This window comes from Corylus avellana, chromosome 3, assembly GCF_965113065.1.
Source record: "Corylus avellana chromosome 3, dhCorAvel1.hap1.2, whole genome shotgun sequence".
In the NCBI taxonomy this organism is placed as follows: Eukaryota; Viridiplantae; Streptophyta; class Magnoliopsida; order Fagales; family Betulaceae; genus Corylus; species Corylus avellana.
The window spans coordinates 28,220,612-28,237,791 of record NC_142492.1 but is presented as its reverse complement, the minus strand read 5'-3'; the positions used below and the strand labels follow the sequence as shown (position 1 = coordinate 28,237,791).

General features: G+C 36.4%; 2 protein-coding genes across 3 annotated transcripts; both read left to right on the top strand.

Moving 5' to 3' along the window:
• The first annotated feature begins 418 nt into the window (after window positions 1–418).
• HOS1 (ubiquitin-protein ligase) lies at window positions 419–9,737 on the top strand. The gene is made up of 10 exons (XM_059586768.2): window positions 419–716; window positions 2,889–3,279; window positions 3,599–3,733; window positions 3,846–4,021; window positions 4,516–4,920; window positions 5,024–5,182; window positions 6,328–6,825; window positions 7,819–7,956; window positions 8,317–8,996; window positions 9,148–9,737. The coding sequence occupies exons 1-10, from the start codon at window positions 594–596 to the stop codon at window positions 9,320–9,322; spliced, it is 2,880 nt and encodes a 959-aa protein (XP_059442751.2). The 5' UTR covers window positions 419–593; the 3' UTR covers window positions 9,323–9,737.
• Window positions 9,738–10,324: 587 nt separating this feature from the next.
• LOC132173484 (azadirone synthase LFS) lies at window positions 10,325–15,652 on the top strand. 2 transcript variants are annotated; one of them, XM_059584991.2, is made up of 11 exons: window positions 10,327–10,512; window positions 10,731–10,923; window positions 12,449–12,529; window positions 12,752–12,803; window positions 12,959–13,080; window positions 13,821–13,921; window positions 13,994–14,052; window positions 14,245–14,301; window positions 14,429–14,474; window positions 14,783–14,862; window positions 15,355–15,652. In XM_059584991.2, the coding sequence occupies exons 1-11, from the start codon at window positions 10,435–10,437 to the stop codon at window positions 15,416–15,418; spliced, it is 933 nt and encodes a 310-aa protein (XP_059440974.2). In that variant the 5' UTR covers window positions 10,327–10,434; the 3' UTR covers window positions 15,419–15,652. The 2 variants fall into 2 exon arrangements, with proteins under 2 accessions (XP_059440975.2, XP_059440974.2); XM_059584992.2 differs by lacking the exon at window positions 14,245–14,301 and having other exon boundaries at window positions 10,325–10,512.
• The last annotated feature ends 1,528 nt before the right edge of the window (window positions 15,653–17,180 follow it).

Below are 17,180 nucleotides of genomic sequence, written 5' to 3'. Positions count from 1 at the left end.
TTATGTTAATTTACTAAAGCAGTATCACTTTGGGTGAGAGCTAATGTGTAATCTTAGCTGATGTCCTAAAATGATGTGAAAAATCATAGTTATCATTTTTTAAAGTCATAAATTAATAATAACATATGTCATGTTTTTATTGGGTATGATATGGCAAAATAACAGATTCTGTTAGGTTACTTAACGAAAATTGAATTTTATTCTCGCCTTCCATGATGAGGCCCGAGGATATGTAAAACTTTTTTTTTTTTTTAAATAGAAAAACTTGAGCACGTGATCCAAGCTGGGTTCAGGCCCAAGGAAATCAAAGCGGCCCAATTCAACGCCGAGTTGGAGCCATGGATGTATGCCAATTTGAATTGGAACCGGAAAAGAAACCAAGCCCTCGAAAAAAAAAAAAAAAATTATTCGCATCCTCTTTTTCAAAACCCCTCCAATTCCTCAAATTCCTCTCTCTCTCTCTCTCTCTCTGTGAGAAGCTTCTGTGAGCACCAATGCTTTCCTTCACTGAGCCCTAACACCCCCACCTCTCTCCATTTCCTGCTATTTAGGGTTTTGGAACAATCAACTCTCGGCAGTCTCCGAGTGACAGAATGGACCGGAGATTCAATGGCCCGACCGCTCCTTCGAGCTCCCCCTACGGCGCAGCCTCCACCGCCGCCACTAGATCGCCCTCTCCGCCTCCGCAACCTAACTACAGCAGCCGACCCGTTCAGGTGCTCATTCTGTGTAACCCTACACATTCTCGTATAAACCCACTTCTAAAACCCTAACTCTTTGCTTTTATAGACACTCTCTAGGGTTTTAGAATCAATTGCTTTGTGAAGACCAGCAGAGAATCGGTTAGCTCATTGGTTCTTAGTAGTGGTTTTGTCCGGAAGTAAAATTTTATTATTTGGGCTTAAACTGATGCAAATTCTGCTTCCTAAACCAAAATCGAAGTGCTTTTCGAAATGCCAAGTATGTTAAGCCTCAGGGTTTTAATATTGCTGAGTTAGATAAGTATTAGTACTTAAAAGTGTAGAAATACGTACTACATATCATAGATTAATGAAAAATTTGCTGCAATTTTTGGGTTATAGGATCCAATTACACTACGAAGAACAGTTGAAGTACCGTAGGTGGGTGCTGTGGCAGTTTGGCTTTTTAGATTCAATTCCAAAATATCTCCAGCTAGCATTTAGCCCAGTTGTTATATTCGGGTTTTAGGATTAATTCAAAGTACTTATAAAAAAAAAGGACTAATTCAAAATATTTAGGGTGGTGATCTTTTGGTTCTATAGGGCAATATTGTTTTTTAAGCCATTTCCCCTACTACAATGACTGAGCTGTTTTAGGTACATATCTTGTATTCTCATTCTCATTTACATGGACAATATCAATTTATAAAACTGGGTTTTGTTGGTTATCCTGTGGTTAGGATCAATTGCGTTCTGGAAGGCCTTAGAAAGTACATAAAGTGTTAAGTATGTTGAAATTGTTGTATTAAAGTTAGTTGAGTTGAGGTTTTTGCTTTCTTAGGTCCCGGTTTATGACAATCCTAATACTCAATGTTTAGTTCTTATTCTACATTTTCTTTCTGATCAACTCGAGGATGGAAATTTTGAGGTCAGTTGAAATTCATGGATAGATAAAACGTGTGAAATACCATACTCTGAACTCATTTTGGTTAGGAGGAGAGAAATTAGGAGAAATGCATCTTATAAGAAACTAGTTTATGCTTGCACCAATTAATCAAAAGGTCAGCTCTGGTGTTTCTTTTTATGCTAAGTGCTTTGGATATTAGGGGCTGCAGATTATGGTAAAACAACAAGATGGAATAATTTCCAGAAAAAATAAAAAGATGCTAAAACCTTTAGGTGCTGAACCCAAAAAAGGGTGTTGGAGTATTGTTAGACCATTGGTTGAAATGTATTAAAGTTTGTATTACTGTATATATGTTTGAAATGTATTAAAGTTTGTATTACTGTATATATGTTTATCTTGTAGAATTTTTTTTTTTACTTTTATGATTCTATACGTATAGTATTTTTTGCATATTAAAAATAGGTTTCTCAATAAAATGCATAAAGGACCTACCTGATAAAAATATGGTATGACTGACTCAGTGCTTTAGGCGGCTGTGATTGCGATTGTTTCTTAGATTTTACTGCTCTTTTGAAAATGTTCCATTTGTAACGTTTTTGTTGAACTTGCAATTTAAGTTTAGGTGAGCATGTCTTTTGAGATTTGGTTGGAATGAAGGTTTGCATGCAATTCTGTGATCTGTGTATGGGGTGTCTATTTACTGTTCCTTGGCATGAGTTGGGTTACTAAAATTAACTCCTTTATATTTATAAAAGGCTAGTTTACAAATTCTGCAAGTGTGTATGGCTGACTTACAATTGGCCTTAAGTTTAAGTCTCACTGGACGTGCTTTCCAGATTGGACTAGATTGAAGCTCCGTTTGCAATAATTTGGTCTGTGCATTGTTATTACAATTATGTATTTTTATTTTGTAGAAGGCTATTCTAAAAGATTGTTTCAATTTGGACCGCAGCCTTCATTTATGATGAAGAAAATGCCATAAATTGAATCTGGTTGGGTCAATACTGAATTGGTGTATACAAATGTTTTAACCAAATATCTTTTGTCTCCTGTCTCCTATCATCCATTTTGGATTTTTTTTGAGTTCTCTGGATGATAGTCTCAATCTAGATTTTAATTGTTCTATTTCAAGCATGGGTAAGCAGTAGATTGATACTTGATTATCGTTTTTCAGTTTTAATGTTTTCATCATATAGGATAGACCATAACATAACATCTGCAACTAAAAGAAAAAAGGGTCAACTGAATGTAATGTTATTAACTCATGAGAAATTATACCTAGCTTCTAATTTCAATTTCAGGAAGCACTGGAACACTTGGCATCCATTGACCTGTTTGAGTTGTGTGATGAAGCAAAAGTTGAACGTTGTCGGGCAACTAGAGACTTGAGAAGCTGTGGACGCTCTGTACAGTATGTTTTGATCTCATGTGGACATGCCTCTTTGTGTGCAGAGTGTAGTCAACGGTGTGATCTTTGCCCTATATGTAGAATCCCAATACCAAAGAATGGTAATAGACAACGACTTCGCCTGTATTATGAGTGCATAGCAGCTGGCCTTATCTCCAAAAGATGTGATGAGAAATTTCAAGAGAGGGAAGACGGGGACAAGCAACTAACTGCTGATGTCCAACGTCTCTATTCTCTGTTTGATGTTGCCCTGGAGAATAACTTAGTTTCTTTGATTTGTCACTGTATCCTTCATGGCAAGACTGATATCTTCACTTCTTTTTGTCAGGGGCATATATATAAGTTTTAGATTTAATACTATCATCTCTACTTTACGTATCAAAAGTATTATCCCCGCTTTGTACATTACTGGCTGGGAAATTTCGAGAATTTTGGATAAAATAGAAAAAAAAATAAAAAAAATTAGACAGATAACTTGAACAAGATAACCAAATATTCTTATTAATACGCTATAGATACGTGCACTTTTAGTAATTATACTGGCATTCTGTTGAAATTTCTCCTTTATCCAAAGCTCACGTTTCTTTAACAGAGAGTTAACAGATGTAACAGATGTTTGTATGGATGAAAGTGCAGTGTCTAGTGATCCTGTCATAGCTTTCTTATTGGATGAAGTGGTTGTCAAGGATTGGTGCAAGAGGGCGTTCAGAAACATCACAATAGAACTTCAAGGAATTTGTATCCTTAAATTGTTAAAAATATTTTTGATGTTTGGAGGCCATTGTTCTTTTTTGCATGTGCATACTTCCTATAATCTGAAGAGTGTGCACTTCTTAACATTTTTCATTAGATAATCTTGAAGTGGGTGAGATGAACACTAAGTTGAGTTTACTACTTAAGTGTTATGTTCAGCTGGCTGGCATATGCAATGTGCTTGAAGTTTTGGAGTCATCTTTTAAGGGGACTCTTTCAGCACAGCTTCGTGACTTGCACCACCTTCAAGAGAGTATATTGAAGACGAAGCAGGTTTTAATTGAGATCTTTTTTTTTTTTTTTTTTGAAGTGTTGTACATTTATCTACTGTTTTGATTTTGATGGGTGGCCTGTTTCTTATTTGTTTTGGGATATGCATTGTCTTTGCGATAATAATGATAACATATTTTTTTCTTATTGAAAGAACAATTTTATTTATCTCTCTCATATAGAAGATTGATTTTAGAGTTCTTATGAGTTGACAATTTTATTGGCTAGTCTTAAAAAAGCCTAATCTTCAATAGCCACCAAGCATATGAAATCACGAGTGATGGTTTTGGAATTTATAAATTGTAGTTATTGTGTATGTCACGTATTCTGACTAGGCCAGCCTTAAAAATTTTTGGCGGCAAGACGACTGCCTGTACTTTTCTCTGATATTTTGTTTAGGATAGTTGTAAACTTTCTTCATTTAAACTGCCAAAAACAATTCCTAGATATCTACACATAATTGATCTTTTCTCTCAGTACTGGTTTTTTATTTTCAGCATTTGGAGATGATGATGTGGTGTATAAGACATCAATTTCTGGAGAATGTGCAATCTCGGTATACTAATTTCACATCATGGCGTTCTCTTGTCCGTGAACGGAAATCAGCTGCAATTAAGCGTTCATGGCCTGATGCAGTAAATTACTCTGCAGAGCCCACTAGACAGGATGGTTCCTTGTTCATTGAAGATGCGTTGGTGAATCTTGATATAGAGCAGGGAGCTACACTCGAAACAGGGGAGCAATCAGAAGTTGCATTACTGCTGAAAAGTGGAGTCTCAGCAATTCTCCAGTCGAGGATAGAAGGGGTGGCAGGGTGCTATCCTTTTAAAAGTTTAAGAAATGCAGTTGATATACTCTTCTTATGTGGAAGTTCTGATTTGGTGGTTGCAAAGCAGGCAATTGTATCCTTTGTCTTCCCTATATGTAGATTGGATGATTCTGTTCATTGTACAAAAATTGTAATTGTGCAGGACTTTTTCTTTTTGTTTCCTTCATTTACAACAGCTTCTCTATTATCTGTTTGATCGACATTGGGAAATGCCTGATGAAACATGGAGAGACATCATGGAGGACTTTGCAGCTACCTTTAGTATTACCAGGCACTCATTACTTGAATCTTTAGTTTTTTATCTGTTGGATGACCACACAGACGAGGCGCTGCAGGTAACATTTTTAAGATGCTTGTTTGGTTTGGATGATCATTTTAATTTTTGACAAGGCATTAAATGTATCATTAAACCGATTGTATCTAATTTAGTTGAACCTTAACTTCAAATTTTGGAACACAATAAATCTTATAGTTCAATTAATATTTTATGATTAGTTTTATCTGTTCAGTTATATAGTGATACGATACTTTTAGGATGTAATTTGGTTTATATACGATTAGGTTGTAGCACTACTGCAGGGGCGGCATGTGCGTGTGTGTGTGTGTGGGGGGGGGGGGGGGGGGGGGTTAATATCTAATGTGTTTTTTGATAAGTAATGTCTAATGTTGAAACTTTTTTCATATAAATCACAAAAATTTTGGGGGGGGGGGGGGGGGGGGTTAATATCTAATGTGTTTTTTGATAAGTAATGTCTAATGTTGAAACTTTTTTCATATAAATCACAAAAATTTTGGGGGATTTAAATGCCCCCCCCTCCCCCCCCCCCCCCCCCAACACACACAGACACGCATTGGCCCCCCAAAAAAAATCTTGTCCCTGCACTTTGCAAGGTGGCACTTAAATACTCCTCCTGCATGGATGTTCTGTGGAAAGGAATTCCCTACCTTATGTTATCCAGGAATGAGAGTTTGAGTTAGAAAAGAGTCTTGGAGCTTAATAGTATAAAGGCTTAACATAAAAGTAATATAGTTGGAAATAACTTGTACTTATCAAAATAGATAATTGGAACTAACATCTGTGGAAGTTCTGAATTAAATGTGTTGGGTTCTACTTTGTGTTAATGGTGCTGCTTGTCTAAGCTCAAATTAGTCCATATTGCGCTCTGTATTAAACTCCTAACTTGGTGTAGTATTTTATCTTGTTCTTGTTTTTGTTTATAAAAGTTTTAAAGTTGAAGCAGATGAGATTTAACTGCAATCTCCATTAAAAGGAAATAAAGAAAGAACGCTGACATTTCTAATTCCCAAATTATATCTTCTTGCCATAGCCAAGGTGTTTTAGTGTCTTGGATTCTTTGCATTAAATAATGCAAGTGCATGTCGTTAATATGGAAGTTCTCTTTGATCTTTCAGAACAATTTGATTTATGATCTCAATGTTGTTGGATTGCTAATTATACTTAAAACATTATATTGCCTAGGAAGCTTGTCGCCTTCTTCCAGATATCTCAGGCCCAGCAACTCATCCTAAGATTGCACAAGTGTTGTTAGAAAGGAATAATCCTGATACAGCTCTAATGGTTTTACGGTGGTCTGGGGGTGATGGTGGATTACAGATGGTTTCGCTTAGTGAGGCTGTCACTGCCGTTCGGGTGAGGGTGGAGTGTGGACTTCTGACTGAAGCATTTACGCATCAGAGAATGCTCTGCACCAGAGTCAGGGAAAAGAAGTTGAAGCCTGGACCATCTGGGAATGCTTCTGATAATTTTAAAGGTGAACTTAGGAATTGGGTGGAATGGGTGGAGATATTGGTAACTGAAATCTGTTGCCTTTGTATACGAAGGAACTTGGTAGATCGAATGATAGAGTTGCCATGGAATTCTGATGAGGAGAAACATATCCATAAATGCCTGTTGGACTTTTCTATTGAAGACCCTTCAACAAGTTCTGGAAGTCTTCTTGTCGTATTCTATCTTCAGGTATTGACAAGATTTTAACTTTTACTCAAAATTGAGTTATGGGGTTAAGCATCTAACTTTGGTACTGCTAAGTTGCTGACCATCTTAAAAAGAATCGTCATTGTGAATGTCACTTTGTTCAGGTCTGTGATAGCTTTTCTGGTTTTTTTTCCCCATGTAGCTTCCTTCATTTGGCTGTTTATTGATTATGTCATAGATTCACACTCATGAATCGTTAGGTTGTTTACATGTCTAGTTCTACTTCAATATAAATTCTTATTTCTTTAGTTGGTGACAAAATAGTTTATTAGAATGAATGCACTATACATTACAGTTATAGGTAACATATTGAAATATGAGAACTCCATCTTAGGTGATGCTACTTTAACAACTTTACAAGATTTAATTTTGAACTCAATTCCTAGAAATCAAATTCAAAATTCAACAACTATTACGTGAGAATAAGTGTGAAGATTGATACAAAGGAATACCTGAGGCCTTCTCAACAAGGAAAGGTGAATTTTTGTCAATGGAGTGACCGTGACAGGTGCAATTTAGAAATAAATGAATATGAATGATAAGAAACATTCTTAGATCTCATCCTATTTTTAAGTGTATTTTCTGGTTTCTGGAAACTTAAAAGTTGGAGTGAATAAAATAACTTATGTGTCACGTGGTTGGTGGGATAAGGTTCCATTGAGGAAATCAATACTGTTTTATTTGCTCTCATTATGTGTTTTGCTTTTATTGTGAATGAGCATTTCACTGTCAGATGTTAGCGTGTCTGTATATTCATCCCAATTAAATTGTGAATTACTCCCAGATGCTGACGTATCGCTGTATCAAGTTTACATCTGTGGATGGTTTGTGAACATTTGTTATACTTAAGAGGAGCTCTCCATTTTAGCTTCTTGAAAGAAAATGGCAAATATCTTAGCATGAGTATATTTTGTTAAAACAACAGTTTTGGAAGTATATCCTGGCTTACAAAATTGTTGTTCTTTATCATTTCAGCGCTACCGATATACTGAAGCATACCAAGTTGATCTTAAACTTCAGACAGTGGAGCAGGAGTTCATTTCAAAGAGTTCTGACAGCGAAGAAGTTTTATTGAGAATAAGATCAGCAAGTCAGTGGAGAGCAAGATTGATTGTAAGTCATATAAACTTTTTAAGTAACTATAAGGTGGTCTATTTTATGGATTGTTGCCCCAGGGGGGCAGGGGGGGAGGGAGTTTCGGTTGGGAAGGGAAGGGAAGGTGCAGTATTGCCTAGAAGGCAGTGTCTCTTTGTGTGATGTGGCTTATTTAGTGTGAATGGGAAGGGTGAGCTTTCAGGGGCTCATGAACAAGTTTGAGATGGGAAAAAAATTGGTCCTGCAAGCTAGATCCTGATAAATAACCATGTATATGGGAATGATATTGTTTGTGCTCTTCTGCAAGTGATTTTGTTGGGAAACGATTATTTACTTAAAATAAAATCTTGAATTTGATTATATTCTTTTAATAAACAGGATAATTGCATGGAGTTGCTGCCAGAAGTCCAGAGGCAACAAGTGAAGTCTGGAAAATTGCCTGAGACTGCTTTTGACTTTGGTGAAGAAGTTGAAATGGCAGCAAAATCTGATCTTCCTAAGGTGCAAGAGCCAATATCGACCAGTTTATTGATTCCCTCATCTACTGATTCTTCTCTTCTTCTGCGGATGGACCATACAGCTCCTTTTGTGAGATCATCGGTTTTTGAAACTCCTACAAGACTACATGGATCTGTCAACAATCATCGCTCTGAACATGTTACGTATGGCTCCCCATCAATTCTCCATGAAAGGGGACTAAAACCTATCAGCAAAGATTTCAAATTGGATGAAACCTCAACTCCTGGTACTCGTCGGGCTAGTCCCTTGAATGTCTCACCATTGAGAGAAATTAGTAAGGCTAACTATAGCAATCTCCAAGACGGATCACCGGAAACAGAACAAAATGGGTTTATCAACCAATTCCTAAATGCTAGTCCTCCATACTCCCACAGGCTTACCACTAATCGAGTAAGTACACCTAGTAGTGACTATGGCTTGTTCAAAGATTCTGTGGAGGGCCTGGACACTAATTTGTTTGGCAAAAGGATCCAGTCTGATAGAGATTATCGACTTCAGAATGTAGTCTCCTCAGATGATCCAATGGACGATTCTTTTAGGTAAATATAATTTCTTATCCCTGCTTTCACCATTACAGCCTGTTAGCCTGCTTTGTTGCTTGTGCGGTTAATTGCAGATGCAGAAATTTTTTCTTCATGTTCGTGGAATTCCATCCCTCACTCTTATTTATATAATCTCCTAAATTTTCAGCCATGGAGAGAAGGGTTTTGCTGCTGCTGTTCGCAATTCGAATGGTGGACCAAGATGGAGGTCTGATGAAACCAGTGATGAGGAAGAGGAGCACACTCCAGGGAGAAGTATCGGAATGGCTTATCAAACACCTCCCACAAGGAGAACAAGAAGAAGTAGACTAGCCAAGAGGTGAAGGCTGTGGCTGCCGATTTTGTCAACTTCAAAATATCCCTGTCCTTCCATTGCTGCTCCTCAGTGTGGTCTTGAAATAAGGGAACCTGCAAGAGATAGTAATGAAAGAGAGTTGCAGTCTTTCAGGTTTCTGCAGTTCCCATGGAAGGGGAAGCAAAGCATACAAGTAAAAGGATTATACTGGTTATAGTTGTGCTAGTAAGATTCAGCTCAGGAGATGAACTTGTATGGGTCATTCCCTTTAGAGATGGGTGAGTAGGTCTTTTGGGGGGGGAACAATCTGTGTAGGGTTGTGCCATTTTTGTATCCTAATTGAGGTAATTCAAAGGCCGAAGCAGTTATTTGGTAGTTATCACATTTTGCTAAGATGTATTAAACTTATTTTTATGAAATCATATTGCCATGCTTAATCCTCCAAAGAAGTACATTTGTGTTCAAGTAATTGAAAGATATCCCTCCTGAGCGGCGTCTTGTGGGATGGTACTATTATGGTCACGCTCAAGTAGGATAGTTACAATTAGTTTCTCCTTCCAACCTTTTCGCTTAGAAAAAAAAAAAAGTGATTGAAAGATGTGGTTAATTCTTGTGTTTAAATAATTAAATTTGCTCTTTTTTAGCATAATTTTTTTAGATAAGTAGATAGTGATTTAACATAATTGCTTCTTTTTATTTTTTTTTTATTTTTTATTTTTAAATACACTTTACCATGAAAGTATTCATGCATTTGCAATTTAGCCCCTAATATTTAAATATTTAATACATCGAGTATATGAAGAGCTTGAGCCCACATTTAAAAGATTAGTACAATATCAATTAAATGAAAATCCGTTTAAGCTTAGTATTTATTTATTTTGTAACTTAGTAATTTAGTATACCCTATAAATTTGAATGAAGTTTAAGCATTCAATACTAAATAAAAAAATAAAAAAATAAAAAAGTAGATTTGGGATTTTATTATTTATCCGTACAATTATTATTTTCTCCTCTCTCTCACCATACCATATTTTCTTTGATTTCCATCGTATACCTTCTATAAAAAGCTCGGTTATCTTTCAAAAGCAAACTTCTTCGCCGAGAGGCTTGGAGTTCTGATCCGTGAAGAAGTGGAAGGAGATGACGGAGGCTCTGAAACTCCCTATCATAGACCTGTCCTCACCGGATCCCGTCTCCACCGCCAATTCAATCCGTCAGGTTCCAACCCTTACTTGTTCTCATTCGACATCAAAAGCACTCTTTGAGGAAGAAGGAAGAAGTTAAAGCAAAAGTATCCCTTTTTAATTGCGATTTTCCTATACAGAAATTATTAATTAATCACAGAATTTATATGGAAAAAGGTTGTGCATTTTAACGATTATTATTATTATTGTTATAAAAAGAAATCTCTAAAGTAGAAGAATGTGTAATGATAGGCATGCACAGAATATGGTTTCTTCTACCTTGTGAATCCTGGGGTGGAGCAAGAATTGGTTGAGAGAGTATTTGCGGAGAGCAGCAACTTCTTCTCACTCCCTTTGGAGGAAAAGATGAAACTGGCTCGCAAGGAACACAGAGGCTATACGCCGCTGTATGCTGAGAACCTCGATCCCACTTCCACTTCCAAAGGTTACAAAATTTAATGTTCTATGTCACAAATGTGGTTTCAATTGCATGTAGAGGACAGCTAGGATTATTGTTGTGGTAATTTACAAGTGAATTAGCAAGTTCTGCTTATTAATGCTTTTTATTATTTGTTAGCATTTAACTTGTATATTGTTTGAGAGATTGACACTTTTTGGGGATTCTTTAAGTGTGACCAGGTTTCGGTCTAACTATGCTATATTAATCGTTTATATTATGTGACATCTTTTCAATGTGGGACTCAACATTTCTACACTCTATATTCAATAATCTCCACCTTATGCATGAGTTCATCATTGCATCGTTATACTTTCTCTCGAACATAAGCTGTATCAATCTTATGGACCATCTCTAAGATCACTTGTGTGGGCTACTTGAGCTTTATTCATTCTATGCACCTTCATCCCTGCTCCAATTGTGAAAGGACCCACCATTCATCCACCAATTGTGAAAGGGACTAATACCATTCATCCACCAATTGTGAAAGGGACTAATACCATCGACTACACTTGTAACACTCTGGTTTCATATTGGGAAGAGGAGAAAGATACTCATGGGTGCTAAGTCTTACATTGCTTAGTTACTATGTGAAATTGGGGTTTATAAGTGATTATAGAGAAGTTCCAAATTGACTAGTTCCTTTTGGGTGATAGCACAAATGTGGCTAGCACTTTCTTTAGGCCGTTACAAATGGTGTTAGAGTCACCTAGTAATAGGCCATGTGATACTATCAGCATCGCATACCGTGGTCCTAACGAGGATGTTAGAGGTTTAAATGGGAAAGTTTGTAATACTCTGGTCCCATATTGGAAAAATGAGTTGCCCACATAGAGTGAATGGTGTATAAAATGATATGCATGGGTGCTAAGTCTCACAGTACTTATTACTATGTAAAATTAGGCTTATAAGTGATTCTAGAGAAGTTTTAAATTGATTAGTCATTTTGGTGTGATAACGCAGATGTGACTAACACTTTTTCTGGGTTGTTACAACATTGCACACTGCTATTATCTTTAGGATCACTTGTGTGGGCTATGTGGGCTTTATCCATACTATGCACCATCATCCCTGCTCCAATTATGAAAGCGATCCACCATCCATGCATATGCATTGCCCTTGCTCCAATCATAAAAGGGACCACCATACCGCACACTATTATTGGCTCTGACACAACTTGTTTGGGAGATTACCACCATGGGGAATCTTTAAGTGAGACCTTAACTTAACATATAGGATACCACTCAACCCAAAAGTTTAACCGTATGAGTTTAGGCCAAACTATATTATATTAACCACTTACACGTGACATTTTTTCAATGTTGAACTTTTATACGTGTATACTTAACATTTATTATTATCTATCGTTTGAGTCATGACTCATTAATTGGATGGTTGGACTTAAGAAGAAATCTTTTTTACTTTCGGTTTCATTGCTTCATTTTTTATTGTGCTTAATGGAAAAGAAGAAAGGAAGTAAAAAAATAATATTATTCAAATAACTTCCAAACAGGTGACTCGAAAGAGAGCTTTTATATTGGCCCTTTAGAAGATATTACAACTGTGGTTGATTTGAATCAATGGCCTTCAGAAGGTATGTAATCATTAATCTTTTTGGAGTGTTTCTGTGGTTGGTAAGGTTTGTTGTCTCCTCTGTCTGATGTTAACTATGGTACTTTGGGAATGAATATATATATATATATATATATATATATATATATATATATATATATATATATATATATAAGACTATGGATTATTGCTTGATAAATGTTTTGATAGATCATTACTTTGTATTCTGGCTAGGAAATTCCAGAAGTTCTAACTTCTTGGAGACATACAATGGAAAGTTTCTATAGAAAGGTCCTGTAAGTTCTGATTTTTCCCTGATGTTGATTGCTTTACTACTGTTTTGTCTATGATAAATGAGACTAGAAATTAACCATCGATTATTGTAGTTTGACAATAACAAATTATAGAAAAGGAGAACTATGTTTGTATGGTTTTGGATATGTTACCTCAGGTCCGCTGGAAAAAAATTACTTTCTCTACTTGCTTTGGCTTTGAACGAAGATGAGGACTTCTTTGAAAAAGTGGGGGCCTTAGATAAACCATCGTCATTTCTTCGGCTGTTGCATTATCCAGGTTTAGTAGCACGATTTACATATAAAGCCCACATAGTCCACAAATCAAAACCACACACACACATATATATAAAGCCCACGATTTATATATATTTCTGTTTAATTATTACAAATGTTTATCTTGATCTTTTTCTTTCATTCAGTTCTTGTTTTGTTGGGGGGGGGGGGGGGGGGGGGGGGGGTGGGGTTTGTGTCATTCTATACTTCATTTTTTTTTTTTTGCCAAGTCATATCTAGTGGCATCTTTAATTGGGTTGTAGTTTAGGTATAAACTTAAAGTTACAGGTATAAAGAGCAGAACCTCATAGTCCAGAATTGTGTTTTGCTAATGCTGTTTTCTCATACTACGATTCTGAACTGGAGCATTTGATTGTTGAGAAATGAGCCGTTAGACCAAAATGGACGTTTTCGCATCAAAACCAATTTTCAGGGTGTAGTTCATATAGAATATAGCACTAATACATGGTCCAATCGTCCTCAGCGACAATATTAAGGCATCAGCAAATTCTAAAGGATGAGAACTAGAAACTGGCCTCTTTATCCCAAGATCCATTAGATGTTATGTTTAGCATAGCCTTCCAACATGGGGCCAAGTATATTTAGGTACTAACTCAGCTGAACCAGATCCATTTATTTGATTTTATAGTAGATCCAGTAGAGCACTTTCATTTGTTTTCAAACTAGCCATCCAAGGAGACCCTTATTTCTCATTGATAATATGCTCTCTAATTTTAATTTCAGGTGAATTGGGGTCTTCTGATGAAGAAATATATGGTGCCTCCGCTCATTCAGATTATGGAATGGTCACTCTCCTAGCAACCGATGGTGTTCAAGGACTTCAGGCACGCTTCTTGAATCAGTTGTTCCTTTACAGCCTCACAGTTGTGTAAAAGTTAGGTTTTCCATGTTAACAGGTCTGCCGGGACAAATTCAAGCACCCACAGCTTTGGGAGGACGTACTTCATGTAGACGGGTGAGTAATGATTGCAAATTTTTATGTAAATGGAAGCATATCTTGTGTAAGGATGTTGAGTCCCTCTGAAATCTTCAGGTCAAAAGTAGTGTTGCAAACGGTGACATTCTTTAGACAACAAATTGATGATAACACTAGTCGGGTTATTATGTTACTATTTCAGCATCAAGAGTTAGTATATTAAATTTGCAGGGCATTCATTGTTAACATTGGCGACATGATGGAGAGATGGACTAATTGTTTGTTCCGGTAATTTATCATTCTATTAAACTGCTATTCACATTTCTTCTTAGAGCTACTATGTATGTTTCTAAATGAATTTCAGAAGATTAGTTAAAAGCCCTGCTTCCCTCTAATATTTATCACTTATTTGTAGGTCAACGCTGCACAGGGTGATGCCAGCAGGAAAAGAACGCTATTCTGTAATCATTAGCTCCTTCCTTCTGTACTTTTTTCTTCAAAAATGTGAAAATGTGAAGAAAAAAAAAAAAATTGTTGTATCTTTTCATAGCATCTCAAGACTCTAATAAATCCTACAGAATGGACCCATTACTGCAAGTGATGGTGAATATTTTTACTACGTCAACCTGCAAAAAAAATTTCTTGTTTTCAAATCCTATGAAAGATAGGCAGGCCAAACATGCTATGGTTTCTGATGTTTGCACTCTTTTTTACATGGGAGTTCCATGTTGCCTTTAAGAATTTTAAATTGAAAGTGTCAATGTTGCAGGCAGCTTTCTTTTTAGATCCCAACCCAGACTGTGTGGTGAAATGCCTGGAAAGTTGTTGCAGTGAGTCATCTCCCCCAAGGTATGATAAAACTCTTTCTTCGTTTTCTTCTTCTTCTCTCTCAAGTGTCAATGCAATACTTTAGCTTTCTTTGTTTGAGAGTTTGCTTGCATTATGCATCATTAGTATGGCCTACAATTAGATTCATATGCTTTCCATGCCTCCAAATTCATGCCTTCCGATCTATCAGTCATTAAAGATATCAAACATTTGTAAGGTTTACCAATTTTTCCTAGTGCCACATCTCCAATAGAAGCCGTAGGCTTTTATATGCTGATTAGGTAAGTAAACTCTACACTCCTCTATGTGTGGGAATGGGCACGTGCATGTGCACACACTTACGGGTGTGCGGCAGTGCCATCAACCCTTGAATCAGCACTTATTAAAAAAAAAAAAAAAAAAAAAAAAATCATAGGCACTTCCTGAGTGCTCATGTTTCTTTAGGTTGTCTAGGTTTTTATGCAGACCTTTATAATAAGAATCACATATTGTGTTTATGGGTTGCGCATGCAGATTTCCCCCAATTCGCAGTGGGGACTACTTGAAAGAGAGGCTCAGGCTTACATATGCCTCGTAAGGCACGGGAAAACTTATAAGATTTGAAGTTGCGCAAGTGAAAGATGTCATTGTGTCCTGCTAATGTCTTTGCAGTGCAGATTTTGATACCAAGTGATTATTATGATACATGACTTTAAACGCACGTATGACTCATCCAAAACTACATGGTATCATTTTTCATTGAAACAAACATAAATATTGTGGTGTTAATGTTTCCTGTAATGGAAATTGCTCTATAGCTTTGGAGACAAAATGTTGGAAATCAATGTGTAATGAAAAAACATCGAAAAATAGCCAGAATCGGACCTCATGATTGCATGGTTCACAATTGTAAAAACAAACAAACAAAAAGGTTAGGATGAAATCGCATAGTAGAAACTAAAACCGGTTTGTAAGCTCTTAAAAACTTCTTTGATCTTCTTTTCAATGTTTATTGAAGGCCAAGAGACCAAAACTAAGAGACCATGTTTTATCTCTTAAAGTGGCCACTCCCTAGCATTCGGCCAACCTCATAATGGGGTTTTTATAGCTTGAGGAGAGACCCTAGGAAAATAAAATAAAATTTAGCTCTAACGAGCATAAGATGCATGTTTTTTTTTTTTTTGTTTTTTAATTTTTTTTTTTATAAGTAACAACCAACCTTATTAAAAGCGTAAGACGTCTCAAAGTATACATGGAGTATACAAAATGAATCACATAACTAGAAAGGCAAAAACGAACAAGAAAATCATTATAACTAATCGACAACGAGGACACAAACGCTACAGTCCAAATATATAATGTATGAAAACAAGAGGATAAAATGTCCTCCGAGGATCACTCCAAGTCTTCAAAGTACCTATTGTTCCTTTCTCTCCATAAACACCAAAAGAGACAAGTAGACACTATCTTTCAGATCGCAACACTCATCCGCCTTCCAAAAGACCATCAACAACACCCCGCAGCAAAATTTCAAGTAGAAAGCAGCTGCCTAACGCCATCAGTAAGACAAATTGATTGCTATTTAAGATTTATCGACCCTTCATAACAGGCTCTCCTTGTTTCTTCAAGTTGTCTTACCGCTACAAAATGGTAATTTAGGCTAAGTTTAGAACGCCACATCATTTATGAGCGCATGCACTCATAACTAACCAATCATTACAACAAATATTAGAAGGAATACTGTTGTATAGCTTTGTTTAGTTAAGTAGTTTTCTGTTGTTTGCTTTGGTATTCTCAGCAGATTGGGAAGATTTTTTTATTGTTATAATGTTTTAGTGTTCCAGCATTTTTTTTTTCTATTCTACTTTTGAAAAATATAAAATCTAATAATAAAAAATCTAATTAAAAATTAATATATATATATATATATATATATATATATATATATATATATAAAACAAAAAAGAAAAGAAAAATTTGTGGTCGTTTTGAACTACCATAGGGGTGGCCGGGCCACCCCCAACAGTAGTTTTGCGGTGGTCGAGCCACCTCGAAAACAGGTGGCCACCCCCTAAAACCACTCCCCCAGCAGCTGCTTGGGGTGGCCAAGCCACCCCATATTCGCCACCCTCAAAACTAATGGGTGGTGGTCGAGCCACCCCAGCCGTTGGGGTGGCTCGTCGGTTTGATGGGGTAGCCGATCACCCTGAGACTCTTAGGGGTGGTTTGGCCACCACCCTTAAATATATATATTTTTATTTTTAATTTTCTTGATTTTTATTCATATGTTTTTAGTAGTTGGGTTGGAAAATTTTGAGTTTAGTTGAGTGTTAGTGGTGTCAATCAATCCAAAAAAAAAA